This window comes from Chiloscyllium punctatum, chromosome 27, assembly GCF_047496795.1.
Source record: "Chiloscyllium punctatum isolate Juve2018m chromosome 27, sChiPun1.3, whole genome shotgun sequence".
Taxonomy (NCBI): Eukaryota; Metazoa; Chordata; class Chondrichthyes; order Orectolobiformes; family Hemiscylliidae; genus Chiloscyllium; species Chiloscyllium punctatum.
Window position 1 is genome coordinate 12,440,011 of NC_092765.1, and position 20,938 is coordinate 12,460,948.

At 38.8% G+C, this 20,938-nt stretch overlaps 1 protein-coding gene across 2 annotated transcripts in view; it reads left to right on the plus strand.

Annotated features, from left to right (window-relative positions):
* kdm1a (lysine (K)-specific demethylase 1a) overlaps positions 1-20,938 on the plus strand; it is a 64,463-nt gene that overhangs the window by 5,254 nt on the left and 38,271 nt on the right. Inside the window, exons 2-10 of one of the 2 annotated variants that reach the window (XM_072548100.1) lie at positions 862-1,027; positions 4,338-4,376; positions 4,817-4,950; positions 12,283-12,361; positions 12,705-12,797; positions 14,214-14,320; positions 17,493-17,574; positions 18,131-18,225; positions 20,682-20,699. In XM_072548100.1, coding sequence (XP_072404201.1) covers positions 862-1,027; positions 4,338-4,376; positions 4,817-4,950; positions 12,283-12,361; positions 12,705-12,797; positions 14,214-14,320; positions 17,493-17,574; positions 18,131-18,225; positions 20,682-20,699 — 813 coding nt within the window. The remainder of the gene's footprint in view (positions 1-861; positions 1,028-4,337; positions 4,377-4,816; positions 4,951-12,282; positions 12,362-12,704; positions 12,798-14,213; positions 14,321-17,492; positions 17,575-18,130; positions 18,226-20,681; positions 20,700-20,938) is intronic. The other variant, XM_072548101.1, reaches the window with a different exon arrangement.

Genomic DNA, 20,938 nt, shown 5'->3' on the forward strand with positions numbered 1-20,938 from the left:
AACAAGGAGGTTATGCTGGAATTGTTTAAACCATTGATTAGGCCACAGCTAAGGTATTGTCAGTAGTTCAGGAATCCATATTAAAGAAGGTGTATAAGATTATGACTGCATATACAGAAAGAAATGCCCCACCTTGGTGGAGGAATCAGTGATGAGGGGAATGGATTTAAAGTGAGGGGGCAGGAAGTTTAGAGGGAATGTCAGGAAAGGCTTTTCACCCCCTGAGGGTGATGAGAATTGGGAATACTGGGGGAATTTCATAGACAAATAGACAATGAGTTTCTAAAGGTAGCAGATATCATTGTGGGAGACAAGTGACAGTAGCATAAATTGACAGCAAGCTCTTGAGACGGAAGCTATTGGTTTAACATTGTGTAAGCAAATATGTTGTTGTCATAAATACTTAACATATCAATCTTTTTGCCAACATTTCAAGTGAGTGAGTTCTGATTTAGTCTGAAAAGATTATAGAAACAGGTTAAAGTGTAACTTCCAAAAATAATTGAATCAACCTGTGCTGACCTTTCGGGAAGAAACAGAGGCATGGAATTATTTAAATACTCTTTGAAAGTGCTGACATTGGCATAAAAGCCAAGTGGTCTCCCTCTACGTTATATAATTTGGTGATCTGTGCTGATAGAGCAAAATGACTCATTATCGTAGATTCACTTTCAAAATTAAAATATTATGTGGAGTATTTTTGTGATGGTAGCTTCCCAATCCTTTGTGTCATAGAGCACTGGTACAGGAATTAAAAATACATGGTTTATATATATTTTTAAACATGATCACTGCCAAAGTGTGAGAGATTTGACCTGCTGCTAAGGACATTTTTTTCCTCTTGCGATGTTCATTTTATAGGTTGAGTACAGAGAGATGGATGAAAGCCTGGCAAACTTATCAGAAGATGAATATTATTCAGAAGAGGAACGCAATGCAAAAGCTGAAAAAGAAAAGAAGCAGGTGCCTCCACCGCAGCCACCTCCACCTGAGGAGGAAGTTGAAAGTGATCCAGAAGAACCATCTGGTAAGTGACATTTACTCAGGTTGCTTTCTATCTTGTTGGATGGGGAGGAGATAATGGAACCCCCAACAAGCTGAAAGGTGTTCAATAAGCACTGAATGTAAAAATCTCCATTATTTGAAGCTATGCAAAATAACAAAACCCAGATTTTGCTTTTAGAATCTGTTAAAATTCCACGTATAAAAGCTAATTTCTACTATCTTAATTGCTCTGCTCTAGAATGCAGTGCAAGTCAGAATTGCAAATTAAAAAGTGTATTCGACCACAGTGAATTTGGTGTCACTCAATTGATCGTTGGAGTTATTAGAAACGCACATATCTGCCTCTAGCTGTCTTATCTGTTCACTGTCAAGATGTGTGAGACAGCTTCCATCTTGCTCCTTGCAAAGTTTAATGATGTATCCTCTGCACACAATCTGGGTTGTATAAGTGTGCAGTTCTTTAGGGAAACTACCCCCCAATTTCTCCCAAAGGTTAGACTTGAATCTTCGAAGACACATAACTATATTTGTTTGGCCTTTTAAATTTTTTTTGAATATCTTAAAACATCTAGCCAGCAACCAATCTTATTGAATTGTAGACCTGGCAGGAGGGGCTGAATGACCCATTCTAACCCTAAATAATATGTTCATATGATCTTTCCTTTCGACACTGCCTTCCTTGATTGTCTCTGTCTATTTGCAATTGGCATGTGACAGAACTCCTTCTCAGTATATAGGAAGGAAAGCTTGTAGAAGTTTGAGCTGTTGTTCTCCAGAAAATTCTGTAGGGATGGTTATTTGATGTCTATGACAGTACCTGCCACTTTGAATCTGATATTTAATCTTAATGGCTGCTTTGTGTTGAGTCCTCAATTCAGTCATGGACAGACTACTTGGTAATTAACTCTTGATTAAAAGTTCCCTGTCCTGGAACTTGGCCCACAGATTTCTGCTGACCTAAGAGATCTGTTATTTTCTAATAATTCCCCTTTTGCAACCTTCAGTTGATTTGTGTATCTATTTCCTCCCCTTTGCTTGGCTCTTGCGTGATTTTTGTCAACAGTAACTTTACTGGCAGGTCACCTTCTGAATTTTCTGTCACTAAAAATTAATGTCCACAGTGAAAGCTTGTAAAATCTATAACCTATAAAAGTGAGAAAATAAATGCCTGGTTATGATTTCATTTGTAATTCAGTTTTAAGGTTAAAATATCCATGCTAATCTTGCTCTACCTTTGTTGACTGTCATAATATCCTGATTTAATTAGTATTTTACATTTGAGTGTCCTATGTTATGTATTACCATGTAAACTGTTGATGGGAGGGAGGATTGAATGTGCCTGAAAAGTAAACAATTTTGAGGTGCTGAGAAAGTTAGAGCAGAGCATAATCAGTGAGACTTGATTTCAATAAGAAGTATGGGGTGTAGAAAGATTACGTAGCACAACACATTTCGTTACTTGTAAATGGAAGAAGCTGGATTAGAAGAATATGATTATGGATATACATAGACACAATAAAAGTTGAGAGCTAAAAGCAAGTGCATGACTGCAGATCTAATGACAGGTGACTTCTGATATCCTGCTTAAGATTGTGATCATTTTACTAGAGATGCTTTCCCAGATGCGGGGTAGTATTCGAGTAAACTATAGTTGGGAAAGTAAGTTTGTGAGAGGAAACGGTGGTAAAAGGGAGAATGGCATGAAAAAAATAAAGCAGGCTTCTTTTAGGCAGGATAGAAATTGAGATGTGGGAATTCCATTTGAGAATAGAGGAAAGTGTAGGTAAGTGCTGATTTTTAAACCTTGATATTGGCAGGAAATTTGTTGCTGCTAATGATGGAAAAAGAATATGCACACAGTGTACAACTTCCTAATAAGAATTTTCAAAAAAAGTATGTGTATTTTAGAAACCATATAAAATGTTGAGGAGTTCATCCAGCTGTAGTATGGTAACTCATCAATACAGTGAAAGCATGAGTCAAACTTCAGAAGTATGCATTAATATTAAGTGATGAAGATTTGATGCACTTTAGGCCCATGTATGCACCTTATTTTGTTGACCTAAGGTTTCAGTTTCCCTCTATCCATTTCTTTGCTTACTCCTTGTGTTGCTGGGGTGCAATTTAACAGGCACTGACAACCGCACATAACAGGCTGCAGTGGTTCAAGAAGGCAGCTCACCACTACCTTCTCAAGGGCAACTAGGGACTGGCCGTAAATGCTGGCCAGTCAGAGACGCCCACATCCCACAAAATGAATAAATGAAAAAAACTTGGTTTAAAAGGCATTCTTCGTTTGTAAGCCTATTTTGCAAACGTCAGCAGGCTACTTGTGTGTCGAGGGTACGATTACATTGCCTCATCTTGACAATACCTAATGATTGCATGTGGCTACTTTTCATTGGGAATGTCATAGGATAATAGCTAGCAGTGAATTTTCCTGTTTCCCTTTCCTCAGTTCCGAACCCGGAGGAATGTTGAGGCCAATTCTAGTGCTGCTACTGTTACTTCAGTTGATACCAACCAAGTTAGAAGGACAGACCAGACCAGATATTAATATTTTGATGTTTCCTGATTTGTATTGTTTCAGGTCCACACTCCAGTGTGGAGTTATGACATCCATTTTGTTTATTGTGATATATAAATATCTATTAATATCTTTATTTAAATATCTATAGAATGTATATTCTAATTTAGTTTATATAGGTCCAATAAATTTAGAATTATGTACATTTGGTATAGAAAGTGTTTTTTTAGAAACCAATTCATTTTATTCTGCAACCCGTTTCTCTAAATCTTGTGCCTAATTATCAAATTAAGTTTTAATTTTAAATTATACAGCTCTTCTTTAAATACTATATTAGAGGACTTTTGATGCAACAGTCAGTAAAGAAATTCAGACAGAGTAATTATACAGTTAACCCAAGTTGGATTGGATTGGGTATGATAATTTACCAGCTTCCAATAATATGATATTTAAATCACCTATATTGGGAGGAGTGGAAGGTACTGTTTGTAGAAAAGGGGACTGGAGATGCAAGATTCAGTAACATAATTAGTGTTTTGTAAGGCTTACAGGGATATTGTCATGGAAAATTTCCTGATGCAGGGAGACGCAGCTGCTAATAGCCAAACCTATAGTGGCTTGAGGTAACTGCCCTGGCAACCCTTTCAGTGCTTTTATTGTTGTATTTGTCTGCCAGGGACTAAATATCTATAAGCAAATATATTCATGTTAAATTTTAAAATATTGTTTTAATACAAGACCGCGGAAATTAGGGAAACTAGTAGTGTGCGCATGCGTGTGAATGTTTTTACGTTCGTTCCCGCAGTGCATTGGAGCAACATCAATCTGGCAGGGTCGATCGCAGGTATGTATTTTTTAAATTACTTTTTAAATTTTTTTTCTGTGCGCTGGTTTAATTTTAATTTTGTGATTAATTTTTTATGTTGCAGGTAGTGTTTGTGAGGAAGGAAGGTGTTGACTGACTTTGGGTTGTGGGATCTGAAACTTCTCCAGCTAAAGTTGAATCTGTGGGTGGGAACCTGGTGATCAGGGTCTAATCTTTGGTGGTTGTTTAGGACAGTTTCCAAGGGCAGAGGTGCAGATCAACACATGGAAGGGATTCTTGGATGTGTTGTTAGGGTGAGAAGTCAAGTCCATGGGAGGAACTGACAACTCTGATGTGGTGTTACCATGACAGGTGACAGTTTGGTTTTAATTGGAAGCTCTCAAGGTTTATCTCGTGTTTCTTCATGGCCCTAGGTTAAAAGTTTTATTGCACTAATTTTGTGAGTTCATTCTTATCAGGTGTAGAGGGTGCTGCTTTCCAGAGTCGCCTACCTCACGATCGCATGACCTCACAGGAAGCAGCCTGTTTCCCAGACATTATCAGTGGTCCTGCACAGACCCAGAAGGTGTTTCTATACATCAGAAACCGCACAGTAAGTTTCTGTATTAAAAACATAATTCCTTAAATCATTGCTGCATATTCTTTTTGTGGAGGAAGGGAAAAAGGAACCTCTGTGTTTTTATCTTTTTAAAATGATAGCGTTGTATTTCACATTAAAAGTCTTAACAGTTACTGGGAGGATACTTGTGACAGTTTGTCTACTTTAGATTAGATTTCGTACAGTGTGGATACAGGCCTTTCGGCCCAACAATCCGCACTGACCCTCCGAAGAGCAACCCACCCAGACCCATTCCTCTACATTTACCCCTGACTAATGCAATTTAACATGACCAATTCACCTAACTTGCACATCTTTGGATTGTGGGAGGAAACCCACACAGACACGGGGAGAATGTGCAAAGTCCACACAAGAAAGGGTGGGAATTGAACCCAGGTCCCTGGTGCTGTGAGGCAGCAGTGCTAACCACTGAGCCACTGTGCTGTCTTGCCTTTAGTTGCTGCAGTAAGGTTCTGGGTTCCTGGATTGGAAACAAAAGCAAAACACGTGCACTAGATAACCAAAAGACAGTTAGGAACTTTGAAGCTATCAGCTTACTAACTGTTTAAATAAATGCAGCATGGGAGGCAGAGCACTGATTTATTTGCTTTTTTTACATTTTCCATGTATTTCTTACATGTCTCTCTCCTTTATCAATTGCAGCAAGTATACTTTTCATCCATCTAGAAATGAGCAGAGTGTACTCTGACATTTTGTAGACTTTCTCCATTAATAGCGGCTAATTATTATGTAGTTAGATCTGTTAGAAGACATTTCCATCCATTTTTGACATTTTCTACTCAGTTCTGGTATTAATGCTTCAAAGAATTAGTACTTGGTGAGTTTTGAGAAGATTTGTAGCTCTGTTTGAGGTTCAAGATGTAGGTTTGCTCGCTGAGCTGGGAGGTTTAGTTTCCGACATTTCGTTACCATACTAGGTGACATCATCAGTGAGCCTCTGGATGGAGCACTGGTGGTATGGCCCGCTTTTTATTTGTGTGCTTAGGCTACCTTGGGTTGGTGATGTCATTTCCTGTGGTGATACCATTTCCTGTTTCTCGGGGTGGTGGTAAATGGGATCCAAGTCAATGTGTTTGTTGATAGAATTGACTTGGGTCCCATTTACCATCACCTGAGAAAAGCTGGAAATGACATCACTAACCCAAGGAAGCCTAAACACATAATAAAAAGCAGGCCATACCACCATTGCTTCATCTGGAGGCTCACTGTTGATGTTGGTAAAAACAATGACTGCAGATGCTGAAAACCAAATACTGGATTAGTGGTGCTGGAAGAGCACAGCAGTTCAGGCAGCATCCAACGAGCAACTTGTTGGATGCTGCCTGAACTGCTGTGCTCTTCCAGCACCACTAATCCAGTCACTGTTGATGTTACCTAGTATGGTGATGAAATGTCTGAAACCGAACTTTCCAGCTCAGCCAGCAAACCTACATCCAGAATTCGTACTTCTGAAATGATAACGTGGTCAAGTTTGCAACTGACTGATGAGTGGGTGGACTCTTTCATAATCTCTTGGGGAAAGTATTCCCATCAGTGAGTAAAGATAAAGTCACTGTGATCTTATTAGCGAGAGATTGGTGGTAGTTTAACCTCAGGATCATCATGCCTCAGGCAAGGGGAGAGGTTGAGAAGGAGAATTCTTTGTGGTAACTCAGCCGGTGTCGAAATTGAACCCTTGCTGTTGGCATCAGTGTGCATTGCTAAGCAGTTGTGCAGCTATCTGAGAGAATAAATGTCAATGGATTTGAAGCAGAGGGTGTCCTTCTAAAGAAGAACTCAAAATAATTCTGGGGCATACCTGAGTATTGTAAAACAGTATAAAAATATATCAGTATGAAAACAGGAAGTGCTGGAGAAACTCCGGTCTTTAGAGTCCACAATACTTTACTTTTATTATAGAATATCAATTTAATCAAGTTTGTAATGTATATCTTGTGTAGCATGAATGAGTGTTGACAGATGAGAAATGTTCTGCATGTAAGTCTTCAGCATATTTTAGTTACGTTACTTAATCAAGAATTTAGTTAAGTTTAGGTAATGTTTGCAGTATCAGGTTAGGGTACTTTCATATCAATAAATCTAATTTTGGCTTTGCCTGTAAGTTCTGGTCTTGCAAGTATATTGGTCAGGAAAAATATTATGGGCATCTTGTAGCACATCTGTTGTGTAGCCTGTGGTTAGAAAATGTAGTTTATCTAATGGCACCTGTAACCTTGAGGAGTGAATAGGTTAAAGCTTCAACTTACTGGAAGTGCAAGTATAGCTCTTGATTTGGGCTGATGCTGAGAGTACTGGTAATTTGTTGCAGGAAAAGCTGAATTTTGATCAATTACAAAGCATTGTTAGTTAATTAATCGTACTCTTGATGTCATACTATAAAATACTGTATGTTATAAAATGTCATGCAGTTTTCTTCAGTTGTATTTAATGTTACAGCAAACAAATCCCAAAACTAGCCTGTTTCTTCAGTTTATTACAAAGTACTTACAACAAGGAAGCACAACTGACTCTGTCACCAGAGCTGGTTGCAACAGCCATTTGGCCTACGCTTGTTCCTGTTTCTTTATGTTCTTAAATAAACAAATTAGTTGAGATTTTTTGTTCACCTTCAAAAGAAAGTGACATCCAAATGGATTGAGGTCTGAATCCAGTGGTACAAGACTTGTTTGAAAAACTGAAACCCAAGTTTGGCATTTCTGTGGATGACTGTACCAGCATTCTGTTTCTGTGAGTATCTCAACCTCCTGCGATGGCAAATTGAATTTCTCAGCTCATTACTGTGCTGATGAGGTTTAGTCCTTCATCTGTTACTTGTGAATTTTCAAGCATCAATAAAATGTACTTGAATTGTCTTTTGCCCCAGTTAATTTCCTCACAACTTGGGTGTACCCTTTGTCTGCTATAACTTGGGCATGGCATATGTCTGTAAGAGAAGCTGCATTGAATGACGTTAGCAAATTGCTCAGTTACAGTCAGAACTATTTCTTGCACAGTCTGTACAGCTCTGGAAATGTCAATAGGGAATGTCAGATTCTGATGCATGGTAAGTAGGAATCATAACCTTTGTCATTGTTTGCCTTTTAAAGAGCTAATAGTACTGGTGTCATCTTCGCAGTTCCCAAGGTTCTGGCATATAGTTTACAAGAATGCACAATCTCCAAACCTGAATATGAGGATGTCGCAATGGAAAAAAAAGTCAAATAGCTGTTTTAGATTTATAGGTTTTTCAACGGGTTGTGCACCTTAATATTCAACGTTAAGAAAAATCTTTTGTGGCATGGTGAACTCTGCAGTACATATTTGTTGTTGGATTAGTCTAACCTTATCTCAAGATAATGATTGATAGGTAGAGGGAATTAAACCATGTTGAAAGTGAAAGCTGGATATTTAAGATATATTTGCACAAGACTCCTTTCTTACAAAAACAAAGATTAAGCTTTGTGTTGCGTTTATCTCAACTTCTTTCTACCTTTCTGTCTGCTTTTAATCAATTCTCTGAATGGGTGAGGTGGAGAGGGAAGGAAGGTAGGCAGCTAAGCAGCATTGTTCTCTTGGGCATCTTGCCATGGTATTGGATAACTGGCCAGAAAAAGCTGTCATCCAGTTGTTGTTGTTATGTAGCATATATTGCATTAGTGAAGATCTTCAGCCAACTAAAGAAAGCTATGACCATCGGCTATAGTTATTGGAAACCGTGGAATTGTTTTGTATAAGAATGTACGAACTGCTGATGCGTAAAGACAAGGACTGATCTGGTTTGCTATGCTGGCAGTTGCATGATTCAGGAATAATTGTGCTGACTAATCAAAACAATCAGTCTCTACCAATTAGCTGCTATAGAACAGAAATTTCATGCAGTGGATGGGAGTCGAGATAGAGTGTAAGAAGTTTAAAATTCTGTAAGAGTAATTTGCTACTTGCTGGTGCATGACATCATGACATCATTCTTGTTTCTGGGAGTCCAAGGTTGAGTGTCATACTGGGACAATAAACAGTCATTAACAGGGTCTTTATAACATGATTTCAAACCCTAAATGGCTATGTCAAGATTCATTTATGTTATGGAAGTAAGTTTAGCAATTTTTAGATTTTCATTGTACTTCAGTTAGGGGTACTCAGGGCAGGGTTGCAGTTTTGCTTTTTTTTGTTTTGGTTAATGATGGAGAGGCACAAGTTGACCAGCAGTGTTTGTAGAATTAGATATTGCGCTGTTGACCCATCACAACAAATTGTTGAATTTTGTTCAAACCAGTAATAGCCATTAGTGTTCGCTCTGGGCATCAACACTACAATTTTATGTAAGTGATTCGGAGATGGATAGAAAAGTGAGTTGTGAAGAGCACATAAGGATCGTGCAAAGGGATATAAATAGGATCAGTGAGTGGGCAAATATCTGGCAAACGGAGTGAAATGTGGGAAAGAGTGAAATTTTCCTTTTACAATAAGAATTTTTAAAAAATTATCTAAATATTAAGAGATTGCAGAATGCTGAGATGCAGAGAGATCTGAGTGCCCTAAACCATGAATCACGGAAGGTTTAGTATGCCATTACAGCAGATGGTAAGGAAGGTTAATAAAATGTTATGTTGTATTGTGAGGAAAATTGAATGCTGGAGTAGGGAGCTTATGCTTCAGTTATAAATGACATTGGTAAGACTGCTTCTGGAGTATTGTCTGTATTACTGGTCACCATACTTACAGAAGGATGTTAATGTGTTGGAAGCAGTTCAGAAGTTCAGTGGACTAATACTTGGAACAGGTAGATTGCCTTTTGAGGCAAGGCTAGACAGGCTAGTTCTGCATCCTTTGTGATTAGAAGACCAGAAGTGACTTAGTTGAAATAAAAGATCTTGAGGTGACTTGACCAAGTGGGTGTGGAAAATGTGTTTCCTCTTGTGGGTGAATTTAGAACTAGGGGTCATAGTTTAAAAATTAAGGGATTTTTTTTAGATTAGTTTAGATTACTTAGTGTGAAAACTGGCCTTTTGGCCCAACAAGTCCACACTGACCCGCTGAAGCGCAACCCACCCATACCCCTACATTTACCCCTTACCTAACACTACAGGCAATTTAGCATGGCCAATTCACCTGAACTTGCACATCTTTGGACTGTGGGAGGAAACCAGAGCACCCAGAGGAAACCCACACAGACACGGGGAGAATGTGCAAACACCACACAGACAGTCGCCTGAGGCGGGAATTGAACCCAGGTCTCTGGCGCTGTGAGGCAGTAGTGCTAGCCACCGTGCTGCTCACTAATACATTTCTGATAAAGGGGAAAAGAAATTCATCTGAAGTTTGAATGTTTTTGGAAATCCCTTCTTCATAAGGCAGAATCTTTAAATATTTTTAAGGCAGAGACACAGTTTTATTTTTAACCAAGGTAATAATAGATTATTGGTGCATGCAGGAATGTAGAGTTAGTGTTAAGGTCATTGAATGGTGGAATAGACTTGAAGGGCTGAGTGGCCTACTCTTTCTTGTTCGTATGTTTTTATTAATTCTCTGTAATTGCAATCATATCAATGGTGCATAAAATGTTAATTTATTTGCTCCTTTAACCTGGAAAGCATTGCTTGAGGGGTTTGAATTCCTGTTCTGGAATGTTGCTAACAGCTCCCACCACCATTACCAACCAACCAACTCCTTTCAAAAATCTGAATGCTTTGGAAATCTCTCACCATTCATAGTTTGTGGTAGGAAAGTGGCTGAATGCATTAATGACCCGATTTTTGTGTGAGAAATATTGGTGAGGACAACAATATTCACCATTATTATGCACATGATTAAACACCAAGTCCTGGAATATGGACAGGCATAGTTAATTGGAGGAATCTGGATTTTTCTAGGAGTTACTCTGCTCCATTACTATAATCAGTACCTCGTGAATAAATTTGGTTTGATCTGTTGTCTCATGTACAGTGAAAAGCTTTGTTTGCGAGCAGTACAGGAAGACCGTAATAAGCAAGGATATATAGATCATAGGGTGAAAAATAGAATATGTGCTAGGTAAGATCAACATAACAGGGTCAGCATTATTTAAAGTTAGAAAGTCCATTCATCAGTCTAATAATGGCAGGAAAAAAATCTGTTCTTAAACCTGTTGGTGCGTGTGTTCAAGCTCCTGTATCTCCTGCCTAATGGAAGAAGTTGTCGGAGAGCATTACTGGGGTGGAATGGGTCTTTGATGGTGGCAACCTTTCCACGGCAACAAGCCTTGTAAGTGGAGTCCGTGGATGGGAGGTTGGCTTACTTGGTAGTCTGGGGTGTGCACACAACCTTCTGCATTTTCATACGGTCCTGGGCAGAGCAGTTGCCATATCAAGCTATTATTTACCTGGACAGCATGCTGTCTCTGGTGCATCTATGAAAGCTAGTGAAGCTAATTCTGGACATTCCAAATTTCCTGAGCTGTCTGATGAAGAGGGGTTGTTATACCTTCTTGACGGTCAAATCTGCATGGGAAATCAGGACAGGTTGTTGGTTATCGTCACTCCTAAGAGCTTGACGCCCTCAGCCACCACTCCATTGATGTAGATAGGGTACGTGTTCTTTCCCTTTCTTTCTGAAGTCGATGATCAATTCTTTTGTTTTGGTGACATTGAGAGAGAAGTTGTTATCACTGCATCACGTCACTAAGCCCTCTATCCCCCTTCTGTATTCTGACTTATTTTTGTTTGATATCTGTCCTAACACAATAGTGTCATCAGCAAACATGTAGATGGTGTTTGTTTGGAACTTGACAACGCAGTTGAGTGTACAGGAATGCAGTAGGGGGCTGAGAACGCATTCTTGGGTGGGGACTGCAGTGTTGTGTGCTAGTATGGAAAAGGTGCAGAATAAACTCCACTTTGAAATCAACATGAAGTTGTGGTTAATTCACTGTTAAGTACAATGAAACAAGTTGTGTGTGTGGTCAGTCGTTACTGCTGCCAAACAGCCCCTGTGTCCTTGCAAGTTTAACTTTGCAAGTGAAGAGTTTCAGTCCTTCAAAAATTTAGTAAGCGTACAAAGTTTTGTTATACTTTCACTGTCCCTTTTTCTTCTCAACCCTATCCTTCATTCCTTCTTTTTAATTACATTTAGGTAATGTATTAAAGTGAAATAATATTCCCAAAATAACTTCTTATAGATACACGATGTCCTTTCCAGGGTATCAGAATCTGAATTAAATAAATCTCTAAATGAAAGCCTGCAAAGATTCTTTGGGTAGCTGTTGGCATTATCCTCTTAACAAATGAGCACACATTTTTAAAGTTAATTTGAAATGCAATCATTCATTGCTTTTCTTTCCATTTTAAACAGTTGCAACTCTGGCTGGATAACCCTAAAGTGCAGTTAACCTTTGAGGTAACTCATCAGCAGCTGGAGTCTCCATATAACAGTAAGTGAGGTTACTATAAGTGAGCTTGCGGGAACTTTTTCCTGAATTTGGAGTAATGTCCAAATAGGTATTAATCTTTGACTAAAGAAAATGCATTTTTAGGATGTAAAATGGTTTGAGAAATACTTCTTAACAAACTGTAAATATAGAAGAAAAATACTTATTTTCAGTTGTGTGTTAGATTGTCTAGGGTGCAATTTGAGCTGAAAATTTCCAGAAAAATAATCTTGTTTGAAATCAATGTACAATGCTTTCCAGGATTATTTTTAAATCAAGCATATAGTTTATCTGCTTGATTGTACTGTTTGTCTTGCTGCACATTGTTAATTTCTCTTTGTCTCAGGTGATGCTGTACTGGTTCACAGGATACACAGCTACTTGGAACGCCATGGGTTAATTAACTTTGGTATCTACAAACGGGTGAAACCACTTCCAAGTGAGTACTATTGCTTGGATTTTAATATAGTACAATAGTGTCAATAACAATTAGAATTAAATGATACTGCGCACTTTCAAGGAGGTATAGTTAGTCTCGTTAATAAACTTGCATTTGTATGGTACCTTTTTTTAATATAATAAAACTTCACAGGAAAAGACCTTTTGCCAAATAGTTTGACATCATGCCAAAGGAAGAGATGTTAGAACAAGTGGTCACAGAGGTAGATTTTGAAGGATGTTTTCGAGGGGAGAGAGAGAGAGAGAGAGAGAGAGAGAGAGAAGTGAAAAGATTTGTGTAGTAAATTCTACAGACCAGAAGGCATGGCTCATGTTGGCTATTCAGAGTTGCAAAAGATGTCAGATTTGGAAGAACACCGACCTCTCAAACTGTTGTAGAGTTGATAGAGGTTATAGGTGTGGGGGGGAATAGACCTGGATAAACATTGAGTCATGGAGATGTACAGCACGGAAACTGACCCTTCGGTCCAACTCGTCCATGCCAAGCAGATATCCTAAATTAATCTAGTCCCATTTGCCAGTACTTGGCCCATATCCCTCTAAACACTTCCTATCCATATACCCATCCAGATGCCTTTTAAATATTGTAATTGTCCCAGCCTCCATCACTTCCTCTGGCAGCTCATTCCATGCACGTGCCACCCTCTGCATGAAAACGTTGCCCCTCAGGTCCCTTTATAAATCGTTCCCCTGTCACCTTAAACCTATGCCCTCTAGTTCTGGACTCCCCTACCCCACGGAAAAGACTTTGTCTATTTACCCTATTCATGCCCCTCATGATTTTATAAACCTCTGTCACCTCTCAGCCTCCAAAGCTCCACGGAAAGCACCCCCAGCCTTTTCAGCCTCTCCCTCTAGTAGAAGCCCTTCAACGCTGGCAACATCTTTGTAAATCTTTTCTAAATGTAAATGGAAGAATTCTAACTAGCAAGACCCAATGTAGATCTGTCAGCAGAAGAGTGGGGTAAATAGGACCTGTTATGAGTTACGTGAGTTTTGGGTGAGTTCAGTTTAATGGAGAGGGGAATATTGGAATAGTAGAGTTTGGGGTGTCAAATACATAAGAATTTCAGCAGTGCGTGCATTGAAATAGGGTCAAGTAAAATTTCAGAGGTGGAAGTACGTCATCTTTGTAATGGTGGAATTATGGGGTCCATAGCACAATTCTGGATCAAATTCTTTAACCAGACTAATTTGCGTCGATCAGAGGGGGCCATGGAATTGGTGACAGGGAAAAGAGTTCTTGGCCATCTAAAAAGAAAACTACCAGAAATACTCCAAATGTATTAGAATATCTAATTAAGTGTGGGCAGTTTCGTAATTTAAATAATCTTGGGCTGTGCTGTTGATCTGTGTTTCCTTTGTTTAGTAATTGGAAAAACATTATGATTCATAGCAAAGAAGACGGGGAAGGTGATAATTATTGGTGCTGGAGTGTCGGGTCTGGCAGCAGCTCGCCAACTGCAAAGCTTTGGAATGGATGTCACTGTACTGGAGGCAAGAGTAAGTTGGTTTTTGTTTTGTTCACAAATGCCAAAGATCTAGCAAGAGAAGTTTGTAAACTATAAGTCTCCCATTTGGCAATGTGCAAAACAGGAAATAGGTTGGTATTTCATTCATAAAAATCAAACTCTCAATTGACCAACTGACTTTTATTGCAAAGTCAAATTTCAGGACACAAATGAATTCTAAAAATAGTGCATGTTTGTATGTTTAATAAGAAACAAATCTCCTGGTGCCATTGAACATGACGCCATTCTTTTGAAGTAGTTAATATTTGGGTGAAGTGGACAAGTATTTTGTAGGTCAGGTGTTCCCATTTCTTGAAATCAAATGGAAGAAAAGCTTTACTTTAGCAGGTAGCTTTATTGACAGAGGTGCTCTGCTGATGTAATTCCTGTCCATTGGAGGAGAGAGTTTTTGTTTTTGTCTGCAGGATAATTGAAACAAGGAAAGTATGTATTCTTAACATATTTTCTGGATTTCTGGTGGTAATTACCTAAGCTGTTGAAGATCTGAGTTCATCAGAAGTGTAAACAATATTTAGTACAATAGGACAACACCAAAGTACTATGATTTTGGAAATGTCAAATTCAAGCAAGCTGCTACAAATATTGAGGTCAGGTAGCAAGTGTGGAAAGGGATAACTACAACTAATGGATGGAATTAATGACTTAACATCCATTCCCCCTCACACATTCCTCTCTCACACGCACCCACCACACACCCCACATACATGTGGTTCCATGCAGTAGGGGAGGCACTGACTGGGTGGTATTACCACTAGACTATTAATCCAGATACATAAGTAATATTTGGTTTGGGGGTGGGGGGGTTCGACACCCGCCAAGTCAGATGGTGGAATTTGGTTGTAATCTGAAATTACGATTCTACTGATGACCATGAAACCATTGTCCATTTGTTTGACTAATCTGATTTACTAATGTCTGTAAGGGCAGGAAATCTGCCATCTTCACCTGGGCGAGTGAACAGGTGTCTCCAGATCCACAATGTGGACAACATCCCTCTGAAACGGCCTGGTAAGCCACTCAGTTCAAAGGCAACTAGGGACAAGCAATAAATGCTGGCCAGCAGCGATGCCCACATCCCACGAGTAAATTTTAAAAAAAGTAGTGGAATTTAATGAAGTGATATGTTGAATGGTGAGGACCCTGCCAAATTTAAAATATATGCTTTCTGCCCTCACCTGAATAGGTTTGGTGGGTGGGGGGCAGGGTGCTCATGGATAGCATTCCTGCCCAAATACTAATTGAGGCCCATGAAGTATGCAGTAATACTCACTTAGGGGTCACATTCCAGCACTGCTGTTATTCACCCACCAGTAGGGTTCAGTCACCACGTGGGATGCCTGATAAACAGACGCTGCTGAACTTCCTTGCAGACTGCGTGGGTGTTTAATGGAACCAAATCTCTTGTCTGCTTAAAAACCAACCTTGACCCTTGTCTCCAAAAACTCCCCACTAACACTTGCCTGTGAGCTGTAGTCTCTTGTTGCGCCTAGGCCTCCGATAGCTGCATACCTGGCACATATTACTGGTAGACCTTCCTCAGTAGAGGTGATGCGAAACTCCCGTGAGCAAGGCTCACATTACAAATATTGAATTCTGTCCAATATTTCCGATGTACCATGTGCTTTTGGCAATAGAAAATCAGTAACATCTGTGCCTTTTATTAGTAATGCTGTATGGTTACAGAGATTGAGACAGAGCTTATGGAACTTCAGTAGTGAAAATCTGCTGGTGTGATTCTCACTTGGGCCACTCGGCTCCTGACCTCATTGCAGCCTTGCTCCTAAACTGGTGGAGATCTGAACTTCAGAGATGAGGTGAATGTGACTGTCCTTGACCTCAAGACAGCATTTGGCTAGATGAGGCATCTGGGGACCTTAGCTAAACTGGTGTTAGAGGAAATCTTTGGTTGGAGTCATACCTAGCATAAAAGAAGATGGTTATTATTGGATACCAAACATTTGGGTGCATCAGTGCAGGTGATCTTCATTGTGTTCTTGGCATATAACATCTTCAACTGATTCATCGGTGATCCTTAATTCCATCATAAGGTCAAAAGTGGTATGGTTGATTGCGCCATGTTCAGCATCATTTGCAATTCCTCAGTTACTGAAACAGTTTATGTTCATATGCAGTAAGACCTGAGCAGCATCCAGGTTTGGATAAGTACCAAATAGCATAGATTCCACACAAGTGTCAGTCGCTGACCATCTCTCCGTGATATTCAGTGGCACTGTGATCGCTGAATTTCCACCATTCTATGGGTTAATATGTTTCAGAAACTAAAGTGGACCATCCATATTAATATTGTGGCTTCCAAGAACAGGCCAAAAGTTGAAAGTTCTGCAATGAGCAACTCACTGCCTGTGTTCCCACTGCATGTTTGCTATCCACAAGACAGAAGTCAGGAATGTGATGCAATGCTGTCCACTTGCCTGGATGCGTGCAGCTCCAACAACACTTCTTGATTTGCAATCCTTCTAGCACTTTCAACAATTACTTCCTTTACCACTGACATAAAGTGGCCACAATGTGCTGCATCCACATGACAAACTATAGCAAATAACCAAGGTTCCTTCCACAGCAGGTTTCAACCTTGTGATCTCTATTACCTAGAAGGACAAAGCAACAGATGCTTAAGAACATCACTATCTCCAAGTTCCCCTAAAAGCCACACAACATCTAGACTCTGTACTGCAGGGGATCCCCAATTTAAGAGCATTTTTTCTTATGAACACAATCCCATGCAGGATGTAATTTTGGAGATCTGACATATGAACATTTCCTGTACTTAAGAACAGCTATTTTATGTTGTGTTCTAACTTGCGTACAAATCAACTTGCGAACAGAACTCATTTGCAGCCCAGGGATTGCCTGTATGTTTCCGTTTCTTACTGTCGGTGGGTTAAAAACCTAGAATTTCCTTCCTAAAGAAGTTTTAGTGTCCCCCATATGCCAGGGTTTGCAATGGTTCAAGGAAGCACTACTTGTCAAAGTAATTAGGGATGGGTAATAAATGCCAATCTAGCCAGCACAGCTCACATCCCATGATGGAATTTTTAAAAAAGTGTGAGCTGTATTAGTGATTTTATTGTGTTGTGTACAAATGAGCACACTTACCCACTTCATAATCACTTAAATTGCAGGATCGTGTTGGAGGTCGAGTAGCCACATTTAGAAAGGGAAACTATGTTGCTGATTTGGGCGCCATGGTTGTAACAGGACTTGGTAAGTTTTGTATAATCTCCAAAAATAATTTTCTTGTATTTTTGGGAGGAGGCTGGCTTGATGAAACTTTATGAAAGTAATAAGAATGGTGTAGCTCTTTCTGATCCTTGAACATGTACCATCAGGTGACGAATATATACCTTAGTCTGTTTATAGTCCTCATTCCTTCAGGCCCTCGCTTAGCAAACCTCTATCAGTTTGGCAGAGTATTCCAGATTCCCATTATGTTTTCTGCTGGGAAGAAACTGTTTTGTGATCTTATTTTGTAATCTCTTAGCTGTAATTTTGTCAGCTATTCTGGTATTGCCTGCTATTGGAAAGAATTGCTCTGTATTGAATTATTTTCTTCTTGTTAAACATTGCAACCTGAGGTCATTTGTGACCTTCATAGTAACTTCAGCTGGTGAGGAAATTGAACCCGTGCTGTTGGTGTTGCTGTGCATTGCAAACCAACTGTCCGGCCAACTGAGCTGACTGACGAGGTGTAAGGCATTTATTTTTCAGTCTGTTTATCTGTGTATTTCTACCAAATGCCATCTATCTCTTTATTTTGCAGGTGGAAACCCAATGGCAGTGGTTAGCAAGCAAGTGAACATGGAGCTGGCCAAAATAAAACAAAAGTGCCCCCTTTATGAGGCAAATGGGCAGGCTGTAAGTCTAAAAGAATTGATTATAAATTCTTCACAAACCGTATAACAGTTAGACTTACTTTGCTCCTGTAGATATGGTAAATTCATTCTAGATTAAAGATCTTACTGCACTGTGGATTTATAAGATATTTGCTATGCTACTGTGGAAGAATTTGAATGAATGGCAAGGATGCATCTATTTGGATTGGCAAAGTTGGCATTCCTGCATTTCCTAGTGACTGGGTGCAGAGTTGAATTCATTAGCTAGAAACTGTGAGTAAAAGTGAAGGAGTTTTGGATGTAAAAATAAGGAGATGTGACCCTATGTAAAGGTATTATCTTAGTCTGCAAATCGCTCTAAAGTTGTCTTGCACCCTAAAGACTATATAGGTTTTGTTTGAACTAGGAATCCTTTTAATTTTCTGTAAGACTTTTAATATAATGAGTATTCAGTCTCCACCACTTACAACAGGTATATTACTGTGGATGTGGTTTGCCCTGTGTGAAGTAGAGGATGATATGGGTTGTGCTTACCAAACATCTTCCTGACATTCATAAAGTCCTCAATCACCAGTTAAAGAAGCAAAACAATCTTTGCGCAGATTCTGGAACTTTATTTAATCTTCACTTGTGTAACAGTTTCTTAGTGTTCTCGTCGGATATGTGTTCTCAAACATAAAGTAAAACCTACCTTTTTCTGAATGAAGCCTTGTAACTTATATTTTGCCTTCAGCAAGGCGCAAATTATTTAGTCACTTATGCATGAGCAGAATTTATAAATTAATTTATTTTCCTTCAGATCTTTTATTTTAATGTTTTTAATATAAGGCTGACCTGATCAAGTTTGATGTGAATGTCAATTTTTACATTTTGACTAGTTGATAAAATATTTTATTACCAAAAACAAATGTTTAAAAATTGTCAACTCTCTGATAGGAATTGAGTATCAGAAAGCTGACTGGTAAATTAAACATTTCAGTTCTTGTAAAGGAAAAGGTTAGTGTAAACCTAAACAGAAAATGCCTATATAAGTTTATCATTGTTTATTTAATCTTCCCTTCCTCCATTCTGTTTGTTTCAATTATACTTTTAGGAGTGAATGTGAGTAAGATTAAAGTTTAATTTTTTTTAAAGTTGTGTTTGTTGTTGGAGGTCGGGTTAATAGTATTGTAGTGGAGTTGCTCCTGACAACTGGCTAATTCTATTGTTGTACTACTGTTTCATTGTTGTACCGAATTGGGTGCCTTTGGGAGAATGCATTTGCGTCAACTTGCCAGCATCTAGGGATATTATTGATTATGGCTGGGAAACATTGTGCTACTTTTTGTATCTACAGTTGGGTGGTTTCTGGTTAGCTGATGTGAAAACCATAAGTTGTATTGAGGTTGTCAAGATAAAAAACCAAAAATCAAGACATTTATGTGCGCTAAATTAAGAGCTTTGGACTATTAAAGTTTTTTTTAAAAATGCATTTAATAATGATATAGTTGAATAATTATGCAGTTGTTTGTCGTCATCAGGATTCATCATCAACTACTCCAGGAATTTCTACATTCAGTTTGAATTTCAGGGAGGAATTCAGGGCCCTCAAGATATAGTAGTCAACAAAGACATTCAGGATTTACTCAAGTCAATGCTACTGAAATTCTAAACGATTGACTATTATACCTGATCTATTTATTATATGATGCAGTCTTTCTAATTGATTTGCTGCTGGACTCCTTGCTTAGAAAGGAAACAGGGATTGAGTTTTTTGGCAAGTAAAGTTGCCCTGTTGATGGTATGGTAGTACTCTGTTGATGGTGCAGTTGAAGTGATTATGGCAAGTTCTGGGTTTCTTGACTTGAGGAAAGTTGATATCACTGGATGTGAAGTAGGAGATGTTAATCTTGTACTGAATGATTTCTCCTGTCATGCCGAGCATAGTGCATTCTTCTTGGAAGAATGCAAATTCTGCATTATAAGTGAACTCTGAATTTGGCTCATTTAGTACCACTTTTGCCTGTGAATCAGAAAGTTTGTAGACTTAAACCTAATTCCAGATAATGCAAGGAAGCCTTTTAGACTGATATTTCAGAGCAGTAATGAGAGAACATTACTTTGTTGAAGGTGCCATATTATGTTAGCATTAATAATCCCTTTGTATGATTTGAGGATAAGCAGGAATCTCTTCTGTTATGCCACTGAACATTCATCCCTCAATCAAGGCTACCAAAAATAGACTAACTACTCGTTCACTTCCTTTACTCTTTTTAAGCAAAATGGCTACTGCATTACCATAAAAATGGCAGTGGTTACAATTTTGAAATATTTGAGCTGTCCTGGCAACCATGATAAGGCATTGTATAAATAATAGTTTGTTCCTTTAAAGGTTGAGCACTTCAAAATTGTGGTCACGAGGTCAAGACACTAATAACTTTTTCTCCCGTTTTTCTTTCTATGTCAATTCCCGATGTTTGGAATCTGATGCTAATGCAGGGAGAAAGATGCACAAACGTATGTATTTTTACTTTTGATGATGGCATATATTATGATAGCTCACAAAGAGCAGGAAGTCATTGTGGTGGGTGGAGGGAGGGGTGAAAGATCTGTTTAATTATTTGAAATATTTTAGCATTTTGGATTATTGGTAATAAGTGTAGATATGGTTTGCAGTATACCAGTCCTTAGATTGTACAAAACTTGTTTGATTGACTGGAGTTAACAATATAATTATCGAATCTCCCATGGTGTAG